This window comes from Motacilla alba, chromosome 5 (genome assembly GCF_015832195.1).
Source record: "Motacilla alba alba isolate MOTALB_02 chromosome 5, Motacilla_alba_V1.0_pri, whole genome shotgun sequence".
Classification (NCBI taxonomy): Eukaryota; Metazoa; Chordata; class Aves; order Passeriformes; family Motacillidae; genus Motacilla; species Motacilla alba.
The window spans coordinates 24,433,006-24,447,920 of record NC_052020.1 but is presented as its reverse complement, the minus strand read 5'-3'; the positions used below and the strand labels follow the sequence as shown (position 1 = coordinate 24,447,920).

Below are 14,915 nucleotides of genomic sequence, written 5' to 3'. Positions count from 1 at the left end.
CGCTTACATTAGACTCAGTGATCTCATAGATCTTTTCCAACCTAATTGATTCTATTTGATTCTGTGAATGCCAGCATGCCTGCAGTGAGGGCAGAGCTCGGAGAACTGGCTCCTCATCTTGGCCAAACCAATTCTGCTTCCATGTTTGACTTAAGGCTGAGTCAATTCATCTCCCTTCGCTGCATTCCCAGCCGCTTACACTGGAAATTGGAAGAGGCCAGCATGTCCCACAGGTGAAGCACTTCACCTGCCACGTCAGGCAGGCAGCGGTGTCGCCTGGCGGGGTGTCTCGGTGCGGGCTGCGGAGCCCTGGCTCCGTTCGGAGGCGCCGGCTCCGAGCCCCCGCAGCATCACTGCGAGCCCCGAGCCCCCCGCCAACATGGCGCCCCTGACCCCCGCGCTTCCTCTTCCGGCCGGGTTGCCATGGCGCTGCCCCCCGGCCCAGCCTCCCCCCGCCCGCCGGTGTGTGTTTACATCGGGCAGGAGGAGCCGGAGCCCCAGCGCCGGGGGAGACGGGCACGCAGCCGCCGGCCGTCCGCCCTCCCTCCATCCCCGCCGGGCGGTGCTCCGGGAGACGCGGCATGAAGGTGATGCTGGCGGCTGTCCCCGGGCCGGGGGGTTCGCCTGGGCCGCGGCGGCTCCCGGCGGCTGCGGGGGGGGAGAGGGCCGGGCCCGGCGGTAACCGGTGGCGGGAGGTGGTGGCGGCCGTGCGCGCTCGTAACCAAGTACACAACTTCCAGAAGCTTCCAACTTCGCGGGGGATGTGGTGTCGCTTCTTGGGTCCGTCTCCCTGGAAAGAATCCCCACTTCTCTCCATGAGAACCCGGCTCGTTTCCTGCGGCGCTGAGACGGGAAGGGAATAGCGTGGGAGCCGGGGGCTGCCTGCCCCCGCTGCCCTTCTAGGCTGGTGTCTCCACGGAGAAATTGCCCTCCTTCCCCGGGCATCTTCCCTCTTCCACGGCATCTCGTGGGCGGTTTCGCTCCCCGGCGGCCGTGGGGGTCGTGCCTTGGCGTGCGGCCGGGGCTGCTCCGGTGCTCACCTGCGCTGCTGCTCTCGCAGGCCCTTGCCTAAGCCTGCCGGAGATCGTCGCCTTTCTCCGTAGTTTGCTGTGGAAAACTGTTAGGATAGAGAATGTCAAACCTGAGCTGGCTATTGGTGTGCGTGCTGAGGCTGGCTGCACTATAGAAGTAGTAATATATGACGCTCAGATGTGAGGTCGTGTCTTCTGTTGTGTTGGTTAGGAGTCAGTAATGCTGTTGTATTGTTTTTTCTTCACTTTATGTTGTCATATCTTTAATTTTCAGGTGTATGACTTTTGAAGGGTTTTTTTCTCATTAATCAGTCCAAAACTTAAGGCACACCAGGCATTCCCTGTCTCCTGAATTTGTCTAGCAGTAAAATAAAAAATGTATTAGCTAGGTTGTAAGCTCTTTGAGGCAGAAACTGTATAGGTCTGTACCAATCCCGATGGAGAAATTTGGCTCAGGCCTTCCTACAAGCCTCTGAGTCAAGTAAGTGTGTGTTAGAAGTTCATCAGCTTGTGCAGGTGTTGAGTTCTGGGAAGTGCACGTGTGGCAGTCTCTGGGCTTAACAATTGTTTCTAGGCACTAGGGGCTTATAACCATAATATCTGCACAGCTGGTGGGTGAAAGAAAAGGGGCAGCCTCTGCATACATGCAATAAATATATGTGAAGAGTGTTTCCTTCTATGCAGTGTTATATTTTGTTGTGCATTTGTACAAAGCCTGATAGTAAAATGTGTATTTTTTTTCTTTCTCTCTGAGTGTTTCTTAGTTCCAGTAGTGTAGGATAATACAAAGTATGTATTGAGAATGTTATTGATAAACAGCACTATGGCTTTGGGTGATTTGTTGACTTACACTGTAAAACAAAAACCTCAAGTGCTGTCTGAACAGTGTATCCAGTTTGAGGTCAAAACTGAAAAGATTTCCTTCAATTTCTGTTTTATTGCATGCAGAGTAAACAGCGGCTTATTCTTGCTAAGACCATTACTTCTGCTGAATTCCTTTTTTGCCCCACTAGAGTGGGGAAAGCTCATGGCTATTTAAGATGAGCTCTTTCAAAATACAAGATGTGAGTGGAATCATGTTCTGACTGCAAGGAAAATGAGTGTGTTTTGGGGGAAAGTTGTCTGTTTGTTTTTAACCAATAATTTTTCAGGTATAAACACTGTGTAGAGCTTTTCAGTATAAAAGGGTTCACTTTTTTTCTCAGAGTGGGTAATTTCTTTCAGTTCACATTTCTTTCCATGTGTGCCACCTTTTGCTGTAGGAGTTGCTTCAAGTTTCTTCTAGGTAAGATCATTGCAGATACATGATTTAAATTCTTAAGCTGACGATGGGGATAATTATCTTTTCATTTAACAAGTGGAATCCATTGAAATGTGCAGTATTTTCACCCCTTTAAAAGGGTGAGGAAAGGAGAACTGAAGGGAAGGAAGAGGTGTCTTTGTGGTGTGAGTTGGATCTGAATCCGTTTTATGGGCCTGCTTGTGAGTAGTTCAGTGTGACTTTAAAACAAATAAGGTTTTGATCATTGCAGGGAAGACATAAAAATGAAGCCTTTCAAAACGAAGCCTTTCATTTTGTCAGTTTCTCTCCTAATTGTTGTTATATCTTGGGAAATACACTTGAGTTTGTTTGTTTCTGGCAGGATTGGTTTTGATGCCGAGCTCATTGATGCTGGTTAGCATGTTGCTGAGAAGGCAGAGCAGTCAAAAAGAAAACAGGTTAATGCTAGTGTGTATCAAAATGGTCAGCCTGCTTAGGGAAGGGAAGAAGCCGGCAAAGGGAAGTGGTAACATCAGGGGATGTTCTTCTGCTGTAGAAGTGATCCTTTCAGGATCCCTTAGTAATGCTGATCATTGCTGAAGAAACTGAAGCCTGATTTATTGTTTTTAAAACAATCAATAAGTATCCCGTTGAAAAGGTAGAATGAAGTAAAGTAGTATGGCAAAGCAATGCTTTAAAACTTGGTGTTGAAGCTGGACTGGATGTGTACTTTATTTCTGTTCCCATGTCTTTTGAGCTGTGTCTGTGCTGAAGGATGGTATCTCTGGGCCCTTCCAGGCTACGCAAAGTACAAAACTGGTTAAAGTCCCTTTTCCTGGTTTATAGGACAGGAGTGAGAGGCAAGCAGCTCACATAGTGCCAGGAAGTGGACCTTTTCTGTGTGTAGTAGTAAGTGATACCTTTTGAATATGTCAATAAAGTTTGCTTTCCTTCAAGGGCAGACCATCCTGATGGCAAGGAAATACACCTTTTCAGGCTGCATTAGGAGCCTGGGTAACGTGTCTGTCCTGTGGGGAGGGCAGTTCCATTTGTTAGGGCAGTGGGGAGATAGGCAGGGATTTGATTATCAGTCAGCTGCTAATTACTGCCCCACATCATAGTATCTTTCCAGGATTCATCTGTTGTGGCTTAATGCTGGATTTCTCAAGTCTTAGGCAGCACTGGAGAAGGTTCTTGTGCCCTTGCTAACAGAACCTCTTCATGCTGTATCTTCAATGGGTGAATGAGTTGAGGCATTAGGATAGTTCCTGGTATGGTTCTGCTGTGGTGACTGCTTCTAGCACTGCTGCTGTCACCAGGCTAACCTAAATCCAAAATCAGATAAATGAAAGGCATTGAGAGTGGCAGGTCATATTGAAGTTCTTGTTTGTGAAAGCAAGCTCAAGATGTGATTTATGTAGCTGGTCCTCTCTTTATTGAAAGGATTCTTCAAAGTAGAATGAGACCACGTGGTGCTTTGGCATGTGCTCACAGTTAAGTTATATAGTTTGGGATACGACAAGTGTCATAAATGTGACATTTTACTTTGAGAAACTTAAAGCTATATTTAAGAGAAAGAATGTGAACTTACTGCCTATAGTTCTCTTTTTCTGACTGCCTGTGATAGTGAGTGTTGACAGATAAATTTTAGAGATCAGAATAAGGCAAGATATTTTGAAGTTGCAGTATCAAATTTATGGAAAGCTCAAGTAAATATTTTTCTTGCTTGTGTTTACAGACAGCTCTGTTCCTTAAGGATGTTGTGGGTTGTCCTGTCAAAATGATGTATATGTAATCTTTTTTTTTTACATATGTCCAATCTTGTTTAGCAGGCCTCTTTATAGTTGAAATGAAAAGTGCTTGGGAAAGGAACAGCTTATAAAAATAAGAGACAAGAGTTATTGCTTTCTATGGAGTATATAGTAACATTTTGCTTTCCTAGCATGTAGACCTAAATGTGGTCTAGGAATGAGGAGGAGCGTGAATGTAAGTGATAGAGTAAGAGGCACATAAAGGTACATAGAATATGGAGTACATGTTCTGTAGATAATTTTGATGGAAATATTTGCCTGTGATTGGTCACATCTGTTTTTCTTTATTGCTGAACTGCCTTACAAACCTTGTAGTGGTTTTCTTTTCCAATATTTCAGCTGAATTTCAGAGAAATGGGAAAGGGTTGCATACCATCAAAGTTCTGGGCAAAAGTATATTCTTACTTAGATGGGACAAATAGTAGTGCTCTTAAGTTTCTTCAGAAAAAAATGTTCTGATTGAACTTAGCGGGTGTCACAGAAGTGGCTTGTGCTTAGTCTTGATATGTCTGCAGAGCTCCTCAATGTCTACTGCAATTCTTGGGCTTTGAGTCAACCTTTGCACCTCACAGATCTTCAAAGCAGAAGACAGCAGTTACCAAAAGCCATTGCTTCCTGAATGAATTCTTACTTGTGTGTTGCTTGTGCTCATAATGATCAAGTGCTTTTTCCATCTGATAGCTGTTCGGTTGCTGAGTGTAGTAACTCTGGTTGGAATCTTGCATGCAGCAAGTTGTGACCTTTCTTACTACTTCTTGGAGTGAGTCTGGGAGAAAAAGAGCTCTATGGAGCCTGAAATAAAGGGGGTGTTACTCCTGGCAGTGCTTCTAGCAGTCAAGTTTTGACTATGCAGGCTAAGCCCTGAAATTGCAGGGCTTAACAGTACCAGAAGATGCAGCTTTTGTCCAGTAGAGTTAGTAAGTATTTTATCTGAAATGTTTCTTCTTTAAAGCATTACAATAAGTGCATAGAATGACAAGCAATACTGATCTTTAAAAGCTCTGATGTGAGTTCAAAACTCATTTGTAAGGAAGGAAATATTTAACTACCTAGCCATCAACAAAATAAATTTAAAAGTTGTGTGATAAATAAATAATAATGCCATCTCCTAGCTAATTACCAAATGCAGAAAATGCATTTTGAAATACCTAATAAAATAAGGACACAGGAGTAAGTTCTGTCCTGAATAAAATATTTTATCTTTATTCTCAATTTCTAGCATCTAAAATGACTTTTGAAGGTTTTGAAACAACTTTTTAACCTCAAATGGATTTGCAGGTTTTTTGGGGTTTTTTTGTCATTTTTTAAAAAGGAAATGAATATTTTTTGGCAAGATGACTTGTGTTTCAAACTCTTGCAGTGGTGTCTCTTGTGACTCTTTCAGGGGAGAATGCTCATATTTTTCAAGATGCATATATGCTTATGTACTTTGAATTCAAGTCTTAAAAATTCTGATGTTCTAGCTGTAAAAGCCCTCAAAAATTACTTAAATTTCAGCCTGTTAAAGCTAAAACAGTAGTAGTGCACTTTTAAGCAAATAAATGCATGGAAATTGAGTCATATTAAACCACAGTTATAGAATTCTGCTTAATGCATCTTTCCATGAGGTGTTCATTTGTTTTTATTTTTGTTTTTATTTTATTGTGACCCTACTGAGTGTAATGAAAAGGTTATTACATTATAAGTCTCTAGCATGGTTGAGGAAATCTTAATGACCTGTGTCATATATGCCTATATTATTAGGCGAAGGATTTCTCATTTTTCAGACAAATTTCTCATGCTGTCTGCAGCTCCCTAGAGTGACACTTCTACCTCTTGGTAGGAAAATGAAGAATATTCTTTCTGTAAGTGCATTATCTCATTTATTCAAGCAGACTAAAACTGGCATTAATCACTAAATCTGTCTGTCAAGGACCAAGCTGGAAAAGTACATTTATAGTATGTTATAGTATAGTTATAATATGTTATAGTATGGTATAGTATGCCAGTTACTCTCTTTGGGCCAGGTCAGTACATGATCACATGAAATGTGATTTGCTTGGTTTGGCTTTTGAAAACCACTCTTACATTCTTTCTGTGCTAAGATTGATTTAGTAGGTAAAATCCAGATGGAAAATAAATGGTCGATCAAGGCAAAATTCAATACAATAATTAATTCAAAACCCAGAACTGTCTGGTCTACCACTGAGCAGACTGTATTGGCTGTTTGTTGTATAAATGGTGCTATCTGTCCCATACAAAACATGAGCATGGAAAGTGTAAACCATCAGTTTACTGGCTTGCTGAATGGAGAGCAGACTGTGGTGTCATTAGTACTCTTGAAAATTTATTTTTGCCAAATAAACCCTAATTTGGATTAGTGACAGTATAAAGTTGTTTTATTGCTGTAAAAATAGCATTTGACTGTTCTGCTGAGAATAGAACTCAATCTTGACTTGGCATTTGCGACATTAAATCTTGCTCTCATTGCCTCTCTCCCCCAGTCCTGTTGTCAAGACAAAATTAAGTGTTAAAATTGTAGCCTCCCTAATGTGTTTGTCCAAACTCAGAAAAGAGCAAGTAATCTAAGCAACTTTTCTATTCTTTGTTACAGAGTACTTTGAACAAAGTGCTACAATTTTACACTACTGTCATCCTCAGCACTTCTATTTCTGTACTTTCCTTTAGTGTTCCAGGGGATTTATAACTGCAACTCAAATTCCCCTTGGGCTGAAACCTTGCACAGAAGCTCTCATTATAAGTGAACTTTGTTTTGCAAAATTAAAAGCAAAGCATTCATCAAGATGCTTTGTTAAACATAGAGGAAAGCAAAAAAAAAAAAAAATTTATGGTTGCTCATCGATTTTATTCCCTCTGCAGGAAAAATCCAACTGACATCAGAAATCCCAAAGGTGTGGGTGTGCAATCAATAATGATGGCAAATTCAATTGAATGTTCCTATTGCATTTAGAAAACTTTAACTTAAAGTCTTAATTCCTTAAAGTGCTAAAAATTCATTGTGGAAGTAAAAGCTGCAGCCACAAACTGCCTAACAAAAGTACAGTGATAGTTGTAAACTTGTTCCCAGTGTCTGAGCATGGTTATCTGAGCAGCAGAGAATAAGGAGATGGTTGGGTGGTTACTTGCTTCAGCTGAAGAGGACCTGTAGGTCCTGGATAACCTGGAAAAGGTTGTTATCATGTTGAACTACCTACCTAGTGGTTGGTTGTTTAATTTTTATTTTTCTTTAAACAGCAGTCCCCCCCCCCCCCCCCCCTTTTTTTTTTCTGTAGGAATTGGGACCTTATGTAATTTTGTAAAAAGCAGAAAGGGCATTGTGAGTCACAAGCCACTTTCAAATATGGAAGATGGAACAATCTGATTTGTTTAAACATGAAATATCCAAGATAAGTTCTGAGAAACTTTGTAACAGTGACTGGATAGAGGAGAGATCCCATATTAACAGTGTCATTAATGATGTCACTTTAGGAAAGCCTGATGAAGGCCAGTTTCATTGTTACTGGATATGACAAGCCCTTTGGAATCTGCAAACATTCAGCCCAGTCATAGCATGTATCATCTCTCACGCATTTGGAGAAACTGAAGTTGGGATGAGAAGAGCTGGGGTTTTGATTTTGTGGTGCTAGGAAGGGGCAAAGTATGCTAACGTGCAGGAAACTAAGAGCTTTAGTCTTGTAGATTTGGAATAAGTATTCTTTAAACCTGATACATAAATAGCCAATGCTTTCACTGGGATACTTCAGCATCCCAAAGCACTTGACAAACTGTGTTTGGGGATTACTTCACTTGTTTCTTCACACAGAAAGAAGCACTGAGTCTTGTAATTCCTTAAGGCTGTGTCTAATCTTTATGATTATCACTTGACATATATTTGATACTGTATAAAAAACGCATTAGACCCGTGCTGGGAAGCTTACAAGTGAAATCACAGATGTGGAGGTATGAAGCCTGGGCTGCTACGAGTTTTCCTCTGCTTAATTGCTTTATTGGACTTGTGCCTACATAGAATACCAGGTCTGAAAGTCGCTGTTAGGCAGGACAGAGGACATGTGATTTATGCTGGCAGTTGAGGAGTTGCATAGAAAGAAGCAAGTCTGACCTTCTGGGCACTTAAGGAGAGGCTTTAGGAGGAATGAGGCGGTTTCTTACAGTGGAAGAAGTAAGAGTCTAGGCTCATGTCCAGAATATAAATGAATGAAGAATAATGTCAGAAAGCAGAAACTGGAATAAAATGTTTAGAAGCAAGAATGAGAATATGGAGGTTTCGATTAGGAAATAAATACCATTTTCACTTGAAAATGCACAGGGAAAGTAGTAGCTAAAGCTGCAGATTTTAGAATTATTTCCAAAGTGTAGTCTCATAACTGAGACAGTAAACTGCGGCTGAATCCATGACTACTCCTCCAGCTTCTGTTCTGAAAGTGGGAAAAGATTACTTATAAGTTTGAGTATAATGGAGAAAAGTATTTACATGGCTTATTTCCTTCTAGTTCTGCTTATGGTAGGAGATTTAAAAAAAAAATTTGTCTTTTGTGAGTAGAGTAGGAATGGTGAGGAGGAGCAGAATTGTAAGATACATGGTTCTCTGAAGGAAATTTGAAGTTATTTGTCCCAAACTTGTTCAATTTCATTAATAATTTTTCACAAGATGTGTATATATATTTTTAAACTTGATTGCCCTCCCTCATAGTTGCCCTTCTTGGACTGTTTTGGAGTTTTGTATTTTGCTGCTCATTAACAAAATGAATTCCTGACTCAGTGAACAGTCAATTGACAGACTTCCGTTTAAGATTATATACCATCATTAATATAATACTAAGTACAAAAGTAGAGTCTAAAACGCCTAAAAGTGGTGGTGGTGCAGGTAGGATTTTTTGGTTGCTTTGAGATGACTCTTTAGTAAGCTGAGCCATATTGGGGCATTTGCAGTGACAGTCTCATGTTGGTATTGCCTTATGAGCAAAATGAGCTGACACTGATCGCTTGGTGTTGGGATTGCTCCTGTACTGTGTGGGTATTTTGAGTACTTATTACTCTGCTGAGATTGATGTAGTATGGCTCTTTTTATGATTGAGCATGCTGGTATCACTTGTTAGTACAAATGTGGTGATAAATGGTGCTCTTGGTTTCAGTGTCATAAACATAACTCTGTACCTTGTGGAAAACGCTGACCTGACTGGATAGGAACTTGCTTTCTGTCATGCATGCATTTACTACAGCACTTGTAAAGTGTACAGCCTTTAAATTTACTGAAAATCTGAGTGTATAGCTGAACTTCTGGTCAGGATTATTCTCAAAATATTGTATCCTGTGGAAGAGCATGAGGTATACTCTAAAATGCTTGTATGCAGTTTGTCACACTTGTTTAGTTCAGTACTGGCAGCCCTCTCTATCCATAAATACACAGCCTTCTATGAAACACATTATAAATCCACAAACACTACTTTGCCAGGTCACAGCAGTCCATAGCATTTGGGTTAAACTGCATTGTAAGGTCAGTAGTCATGCAGTGTGATCAGAACAGGGGATTGTATGTTTCCCAGTTTCTTGAGAATTCCTATAGGATTTTGCTCTTGACCTTTATCATTTGCTGAGTTCATGCAAAGCTTTTCAGCTTCCTTAAGAGTTCATTAAAACTGTTGGCAGGGACAGAGTGAGCTACCTTGAAATCTCACATCTGTAACTTCATTTTGAAAGGTTGGGTGTTTCCTCTGCTTGAGTTTACTCGTTCAGCTTGGAGATTATGTTAAAATGACAGAAAAATTGCCACTAAGTCTTAACATTGCTCCTAGTCAAGTGTTCATCAAGGCACTGTATGAAGTACTTGCTTGTTGAGGGCAGGGACTGTCTTTGAAGAGCTAAGAGGTTTTTCCTAGTTATATATTCTTAGGCTCTGTGCCATAACCTAACTTTCTGTCATAATACCTATTTAAGTTTGTGCTTATCCAGTGGTTCTAGTGAGGAATGGAAACTCATTCCCAATTTAAGAGGCTATACAAACCCTAAATAATTGAAAGAATATTGTAAGTAATATCTGCTGATGTTTCTGAACTGTTGATACACCTTCCTGCATCCCAGATGCTCCTGAGGGAGTGTCAAAGCAGAAGCAATCTGTGTGCATTCCTTCTGCCACCACTGCAGTTCCAGAGGATAATTGTTGAACCTGCAAGCCAATAACTTACACAGTTGTATGCATCCCATTCCCCTACTTGTCTGTCATGGATCCTTAAGAATGAAAAAAGAAGATGGAACTGATACCTCATTCTTGAAGTGATAGTGTAAAAAAAAAGAAAGGTTGAGACAAAGTTGTTGGACTCAACCTTAGCATAGTTACAAACTTTTCTCAGAAGATAAATTTCCTGGATTTTTTTTTTTTTTGATTGCTGTAGATGACTGTACAGACAGAACTGTAGATGTGGTGAATGTTCATTACCAAGCTTGCAGCAGGTCCAGTGAATTGAACTCAGCAGATGTAACTAAAAAAGCAATGGACATGCTAACATAAGAAAAAAAAGCTATTGTAAAGAGAGTTTGTAATCTTGTTAATGACACCTGTCAGTGTTTGAGCCTTAAATATTACTTCTGGATATGTATATGAGAACCTAGAGTTTCATCTGCTGTTAACTGTCTCACATTACTTGACATGTCCATGCTTCAGTTTAGATTGTTTTCCTTTTTAACATTAAATTGAGAAAAAATTTTGTAAATACTTTTTTTTTTTTTTGGGAAGAATTCTCAAAACCATACAAGATATGTATGTCAAATACAGTTAAAATATGCTGTGTTATGATTAAGTGTTTTTGAGTAGTGAAAAAAATCCTCAAAAATTCTGGTAATTTCTGTTAGACATTCAGCATGTTCTGCACAAGCAGTAGCCTTGGATTGAACATTTTTCTTCGGTAGTATTCCAGTAGCAAGTGTAAAGTTTTGAATTGGAGGGAAATTGGTGATGGCAAACAGCGTCTCAGCCATGGTGGTCTGTAATGAGCTCTTTTTTTCTCTCAGCTGGATTTGTTAATGCTAGCTTAGGTACAAGGCTGACCTTCAACTGAGATAAATCTTTGTTTTGGAGTAAGTGTTGTCAGTGATATCCACCATACTGGAGCATTGTATTGCTAGTAAACACCAAGCAGTAGTAGTTTATATGTGAGGAAGAAAAAACCATAATGCCACCCTCACTTTGGCTAGCATTTTGCATCCTCTTTGTATTTATGTAGATGACAACAACTGTAACCCAAAGGAGCACCACTTAATCATGGGCTGTCATTGGGAGAAGCTACTGAGCAGGTTTGTCTCTTAGGAAATTGAGAACACTGACTATTCTGAAGAAGGGAAGAGAAAGCTTTTCTTGCTGGCTCTTCCATAGTCCCTGCAAGTTGGATTGTTTCCTTGAGCAGTGTACAGCTAATATGTGCAGATGGCTCTTACTTGTTTTCAGAAATTAAAATAATTTTACTGTTGAAAACCAGAAAGTACAGGCACGGGATTCACATTCAAGACCCCTTCTAGTTTAGGAGTTCCATAGTAGTTCAGAATGTTTCCAAGGCACATATTGGTGCCTCATATCTTCCATGTCCACATGTTTTATATGAAGAATAAATCTTGTGATCTGGTGTAGTGCTGTAGCCTCATCTTCCCTTTTTCTTTTCTGTCTGTGGCACTGATGGGTAGGAAGGAAGTGTTCACATATTGCCAGTTGGTGCAGAAACTTACTCAAATACATACTTTATATTCAACTTGTTGCTCTTACCCAGAATTACTTACATGTTCTTAAAATCTGGACCACATTATTTAGCTGAAGTGAGGAGATGGTTAGATCTTGATGTTGATTACTGGCTCCTGGGATTAATTTTTTTTAATTGGACTAAGGCAACTTACTACTTTCCCATCTGTACCATGTGGTAAACACTTTCTTCCCTTTCTGTGATGGCTACTACAAGGCATGACTTAATGTTTGAACTCTTCACTGACCAAAGCTGAGCACTGTTGATACTGTGCAAGGAGAAATAGGTAAATAGCCTAGGTAAAACTGGCATAGTCATGGATGGCAGAAATCCAGGTTGTGACCCTTGCACCATCACAGTAGACTCTTCACCTGGGTGGTCTCTTTTTTTCCTGCTGTAAAACATCTGAAAAGTATGGTGGTACTTTTTTTTTTTTCATGTCCATTTTGTTGAAAAAAAATGGGGAATGGATGAAAATGTGAGCTACTTGTGCAAAGGATGGAATTTGACAAGTGTGTTACTTTTCATAATGTGCCAGTTGAGGAAAGAGAAAGTAGCCAATGCTGTTGAGGGTAACCTCTCAGTCACAGGGTTTGGAATGAATGAAACTAAATACTGCAGCTTTAGGGCCATGAGCCCCTTTTCTTTCTGAGTTCAAATAATAACATTTTGCAAGCTGTTGATGCACCAGCTGTATTTCTGAAACATTCCAGCTGTGCATGTTAGTACACATTTTCAGATAGTTCAGACTACAAACCTAGTCATGCTTTCAAAGTGCACAAAAGCTTCATTTCCTAATGACTGCTAAGTTTGTCACTTTACTCTTCGCTGTAGTAACATTGCAAAGAAAATTAGTTTTTTTTTTTTTAATGGAGCCCTCTAGTTATGCCTAGTGTTTACTCTTCTATAACTTAAAAATAAAAAAGGTAAGATGGGTGGAAGAAGATGGTGGGGTTTCTTTCCTGTGATAGTTTCAAACTGAAAAAGCAACTACACTTTTATAGCTCCACATATCAGGAAAATATTGTGTGTATAAAGTGAGTTCAGCTGCAAATCTTTTAACTCTGCTCATGCCTGCAGTAACATCGCAGGCTCTTTTCAGGATCAAGAAGGCTGGAACATGGAAGTGCAAAACCTGGGAGGGTAGCCCAGTAGTTTTTCAGGAATGGTTAGTTTGGCATATTACACTTGGAGGCATAAATGGATATTTTGGGCTTGTAGGGGAAAACTCCACGGTCAATGGACCTGTATAGGTTAGAAGATTGTAAAAGAGTTTGCTTTGTTTTCCTTTGAAACAAGTGGCATTTCAGAATCTAGTCTTGGTAAAACAAAGACAATTTTTTTTCCCCAAAAATTCTAGTTGATGGTGGGTCTGCTGCTATCCTTGATAAATGGAAATTTTAATGTATTACTGCATTATGTGTTTTGGAAATAGTAATTTAGAAATTATGCTTCACTGTTTTTCAGTCAACTAAGAAATTAAGACCCTTGTAACTTTGTGCACAGTCTTGAAAAGTGGTTTTTTTTTCCCTTCCCTTTTTTTTTTTTTTTTAACTTTCCCCTTTCTGTAATTTGACTGCAAACAAAATCTCCCAGCTATTTCTTTCTCATCAGCTAAAGTGAGCTCCTTGTGTCCTTACTGTCTGGTGTATTCCTGTAACCATTTTTGTGGTTCTTGTCTGAACTTTCTGCAATTTACCTCTTCTTGCTATTCTGCAGGGCCCTAGCTTAGAAACACAGATGGTGGATGATGAAACTGAGTCTACAAGTGAAGAATTGCCTCCTCATCTGCGGGAAGAGCCTCCCGAAGGTACAGTGCTTGCACTCAATATAAACTCTTTGCAATCAGTTGAAGAAAATGTTCTGGCCAAGAAATCTGATTTATCTGTCTGACTTGAACCTGTATCTGCCTGTTTTCTGAGAGGGGTAAAGCTTTGTCAGAGCTGACAGTTTAGCCAACCTCCCAGCCAGAGGTCTAGCCAGCCCCTAAGCCTTCTTTTGCATTCAAAGGAAAGCTTTACCCACTGAGGTGCAGACAGAGTTCTGCATTCTCTTTAACAATACGGCTTCTGATTAAAATTGTCCTGCCTGATCATCCTGTCCTCAGGCTTAGGAATAAAATGCTTCCTCTACTGTCTTGTTGGTGATGTTTTGAGTCTTCATTAGGGGAGACTTCCTAAGCAGTCCTCCTTTCTCTCTTTACCTCTCTCTGCAGCATCCTGCTATTGAAATTGTCCCCAGCAGAGACTTGTCAAAGTTAGGTATTCTAGTGATTTTGTTTCTTTTCACTGTCTCTCTTGGAAGCCAGTTTAGCCATCTGAGGAGGAGGCAATGAGATGCTGTCTGTCAGCAGGAGGCTCAAAGATGCCAATTTTAATTAAAAGCCTTGTTTGTAATGACATAATCTGGATTTATACAGGGAACAGATTTTTCCCCATTGTGCAAAAGTCACAGACATTGAATATATGCAGCAAAATAGGTGTTGCTTTCTTTTGAATAGAAGCTGCTAACATTGCTGCAAGTGATAATACATCTTGAGCTTTGTCTTCAGTTCATTGGCTTCTAAAACACAATCAGTTATAATCACTGTGGATGGCTTAAACAATCCAGAAAGTGCTGAGACTCTTATTAGCAACTTCCTGATAAAATACCATGACATGTCTCTGGGAAACAAAAATGTGTTTTATATTTTTCCTTTAAGAGAAAAAGGTGCTGATACAGCATTTATACTGACAGCCATTCTTAAAGGGAATATGAGCCAAATGGATGGTTTTAGGAAGTTGCTGCTCCCATCCCTTCTTGTTGAACTTGTTAAAGTTTTCTTATTAAGTTATAATTTCTTGTTCTGCCATTTCATATACTTTGTGTTGATAATTACAGTATATAGAGGTAAGTGAAAGGTAGGTTTCTTTTGCAACTCTTATAAAGCCAAAAGGAAATAAATGTGGAGGATGTTCTGATTATTCTATAAATACGTGGAGGATATAATATGAATATTCTCTTCCCCTCCTTTCTTTGTAAGTAATGCCAAGTGAGCAAGTAATGACAGTTCATTGAAGTAAGAATTCTGGTCACTAGCTGAAGCTGA

At 40.0% G+C, this 14,915-nt stretch overlaps 1 protein-coding gene across 1 annotated transcript in view; it reads left to right on the top strand.

Annotated features, from left to right (window-relative positions):
* The first annotated feature begins 414 nt into the window (after positions 1–414).
* Positions 415–14,915, top strand: part of LOC119702177 (transmembrane protein 263-like) — a 201,585-nt gene continuing 187,084 nt past the window's right edge. Inside the window, exons 1-2 of the mRNA XM_038139714.1 lie at positions 415–587; positions 13,547–13,637. Coding sequence (XP_037995642.1) covers positions 582–587; positions 13,547–13,637 — 97 coding nt within the window. The 5' untranslated portion in view covers positions 415–581. The remainder of the gene's footprint in view (positions 588–13,546; positions 13,638–14,915) is intronic.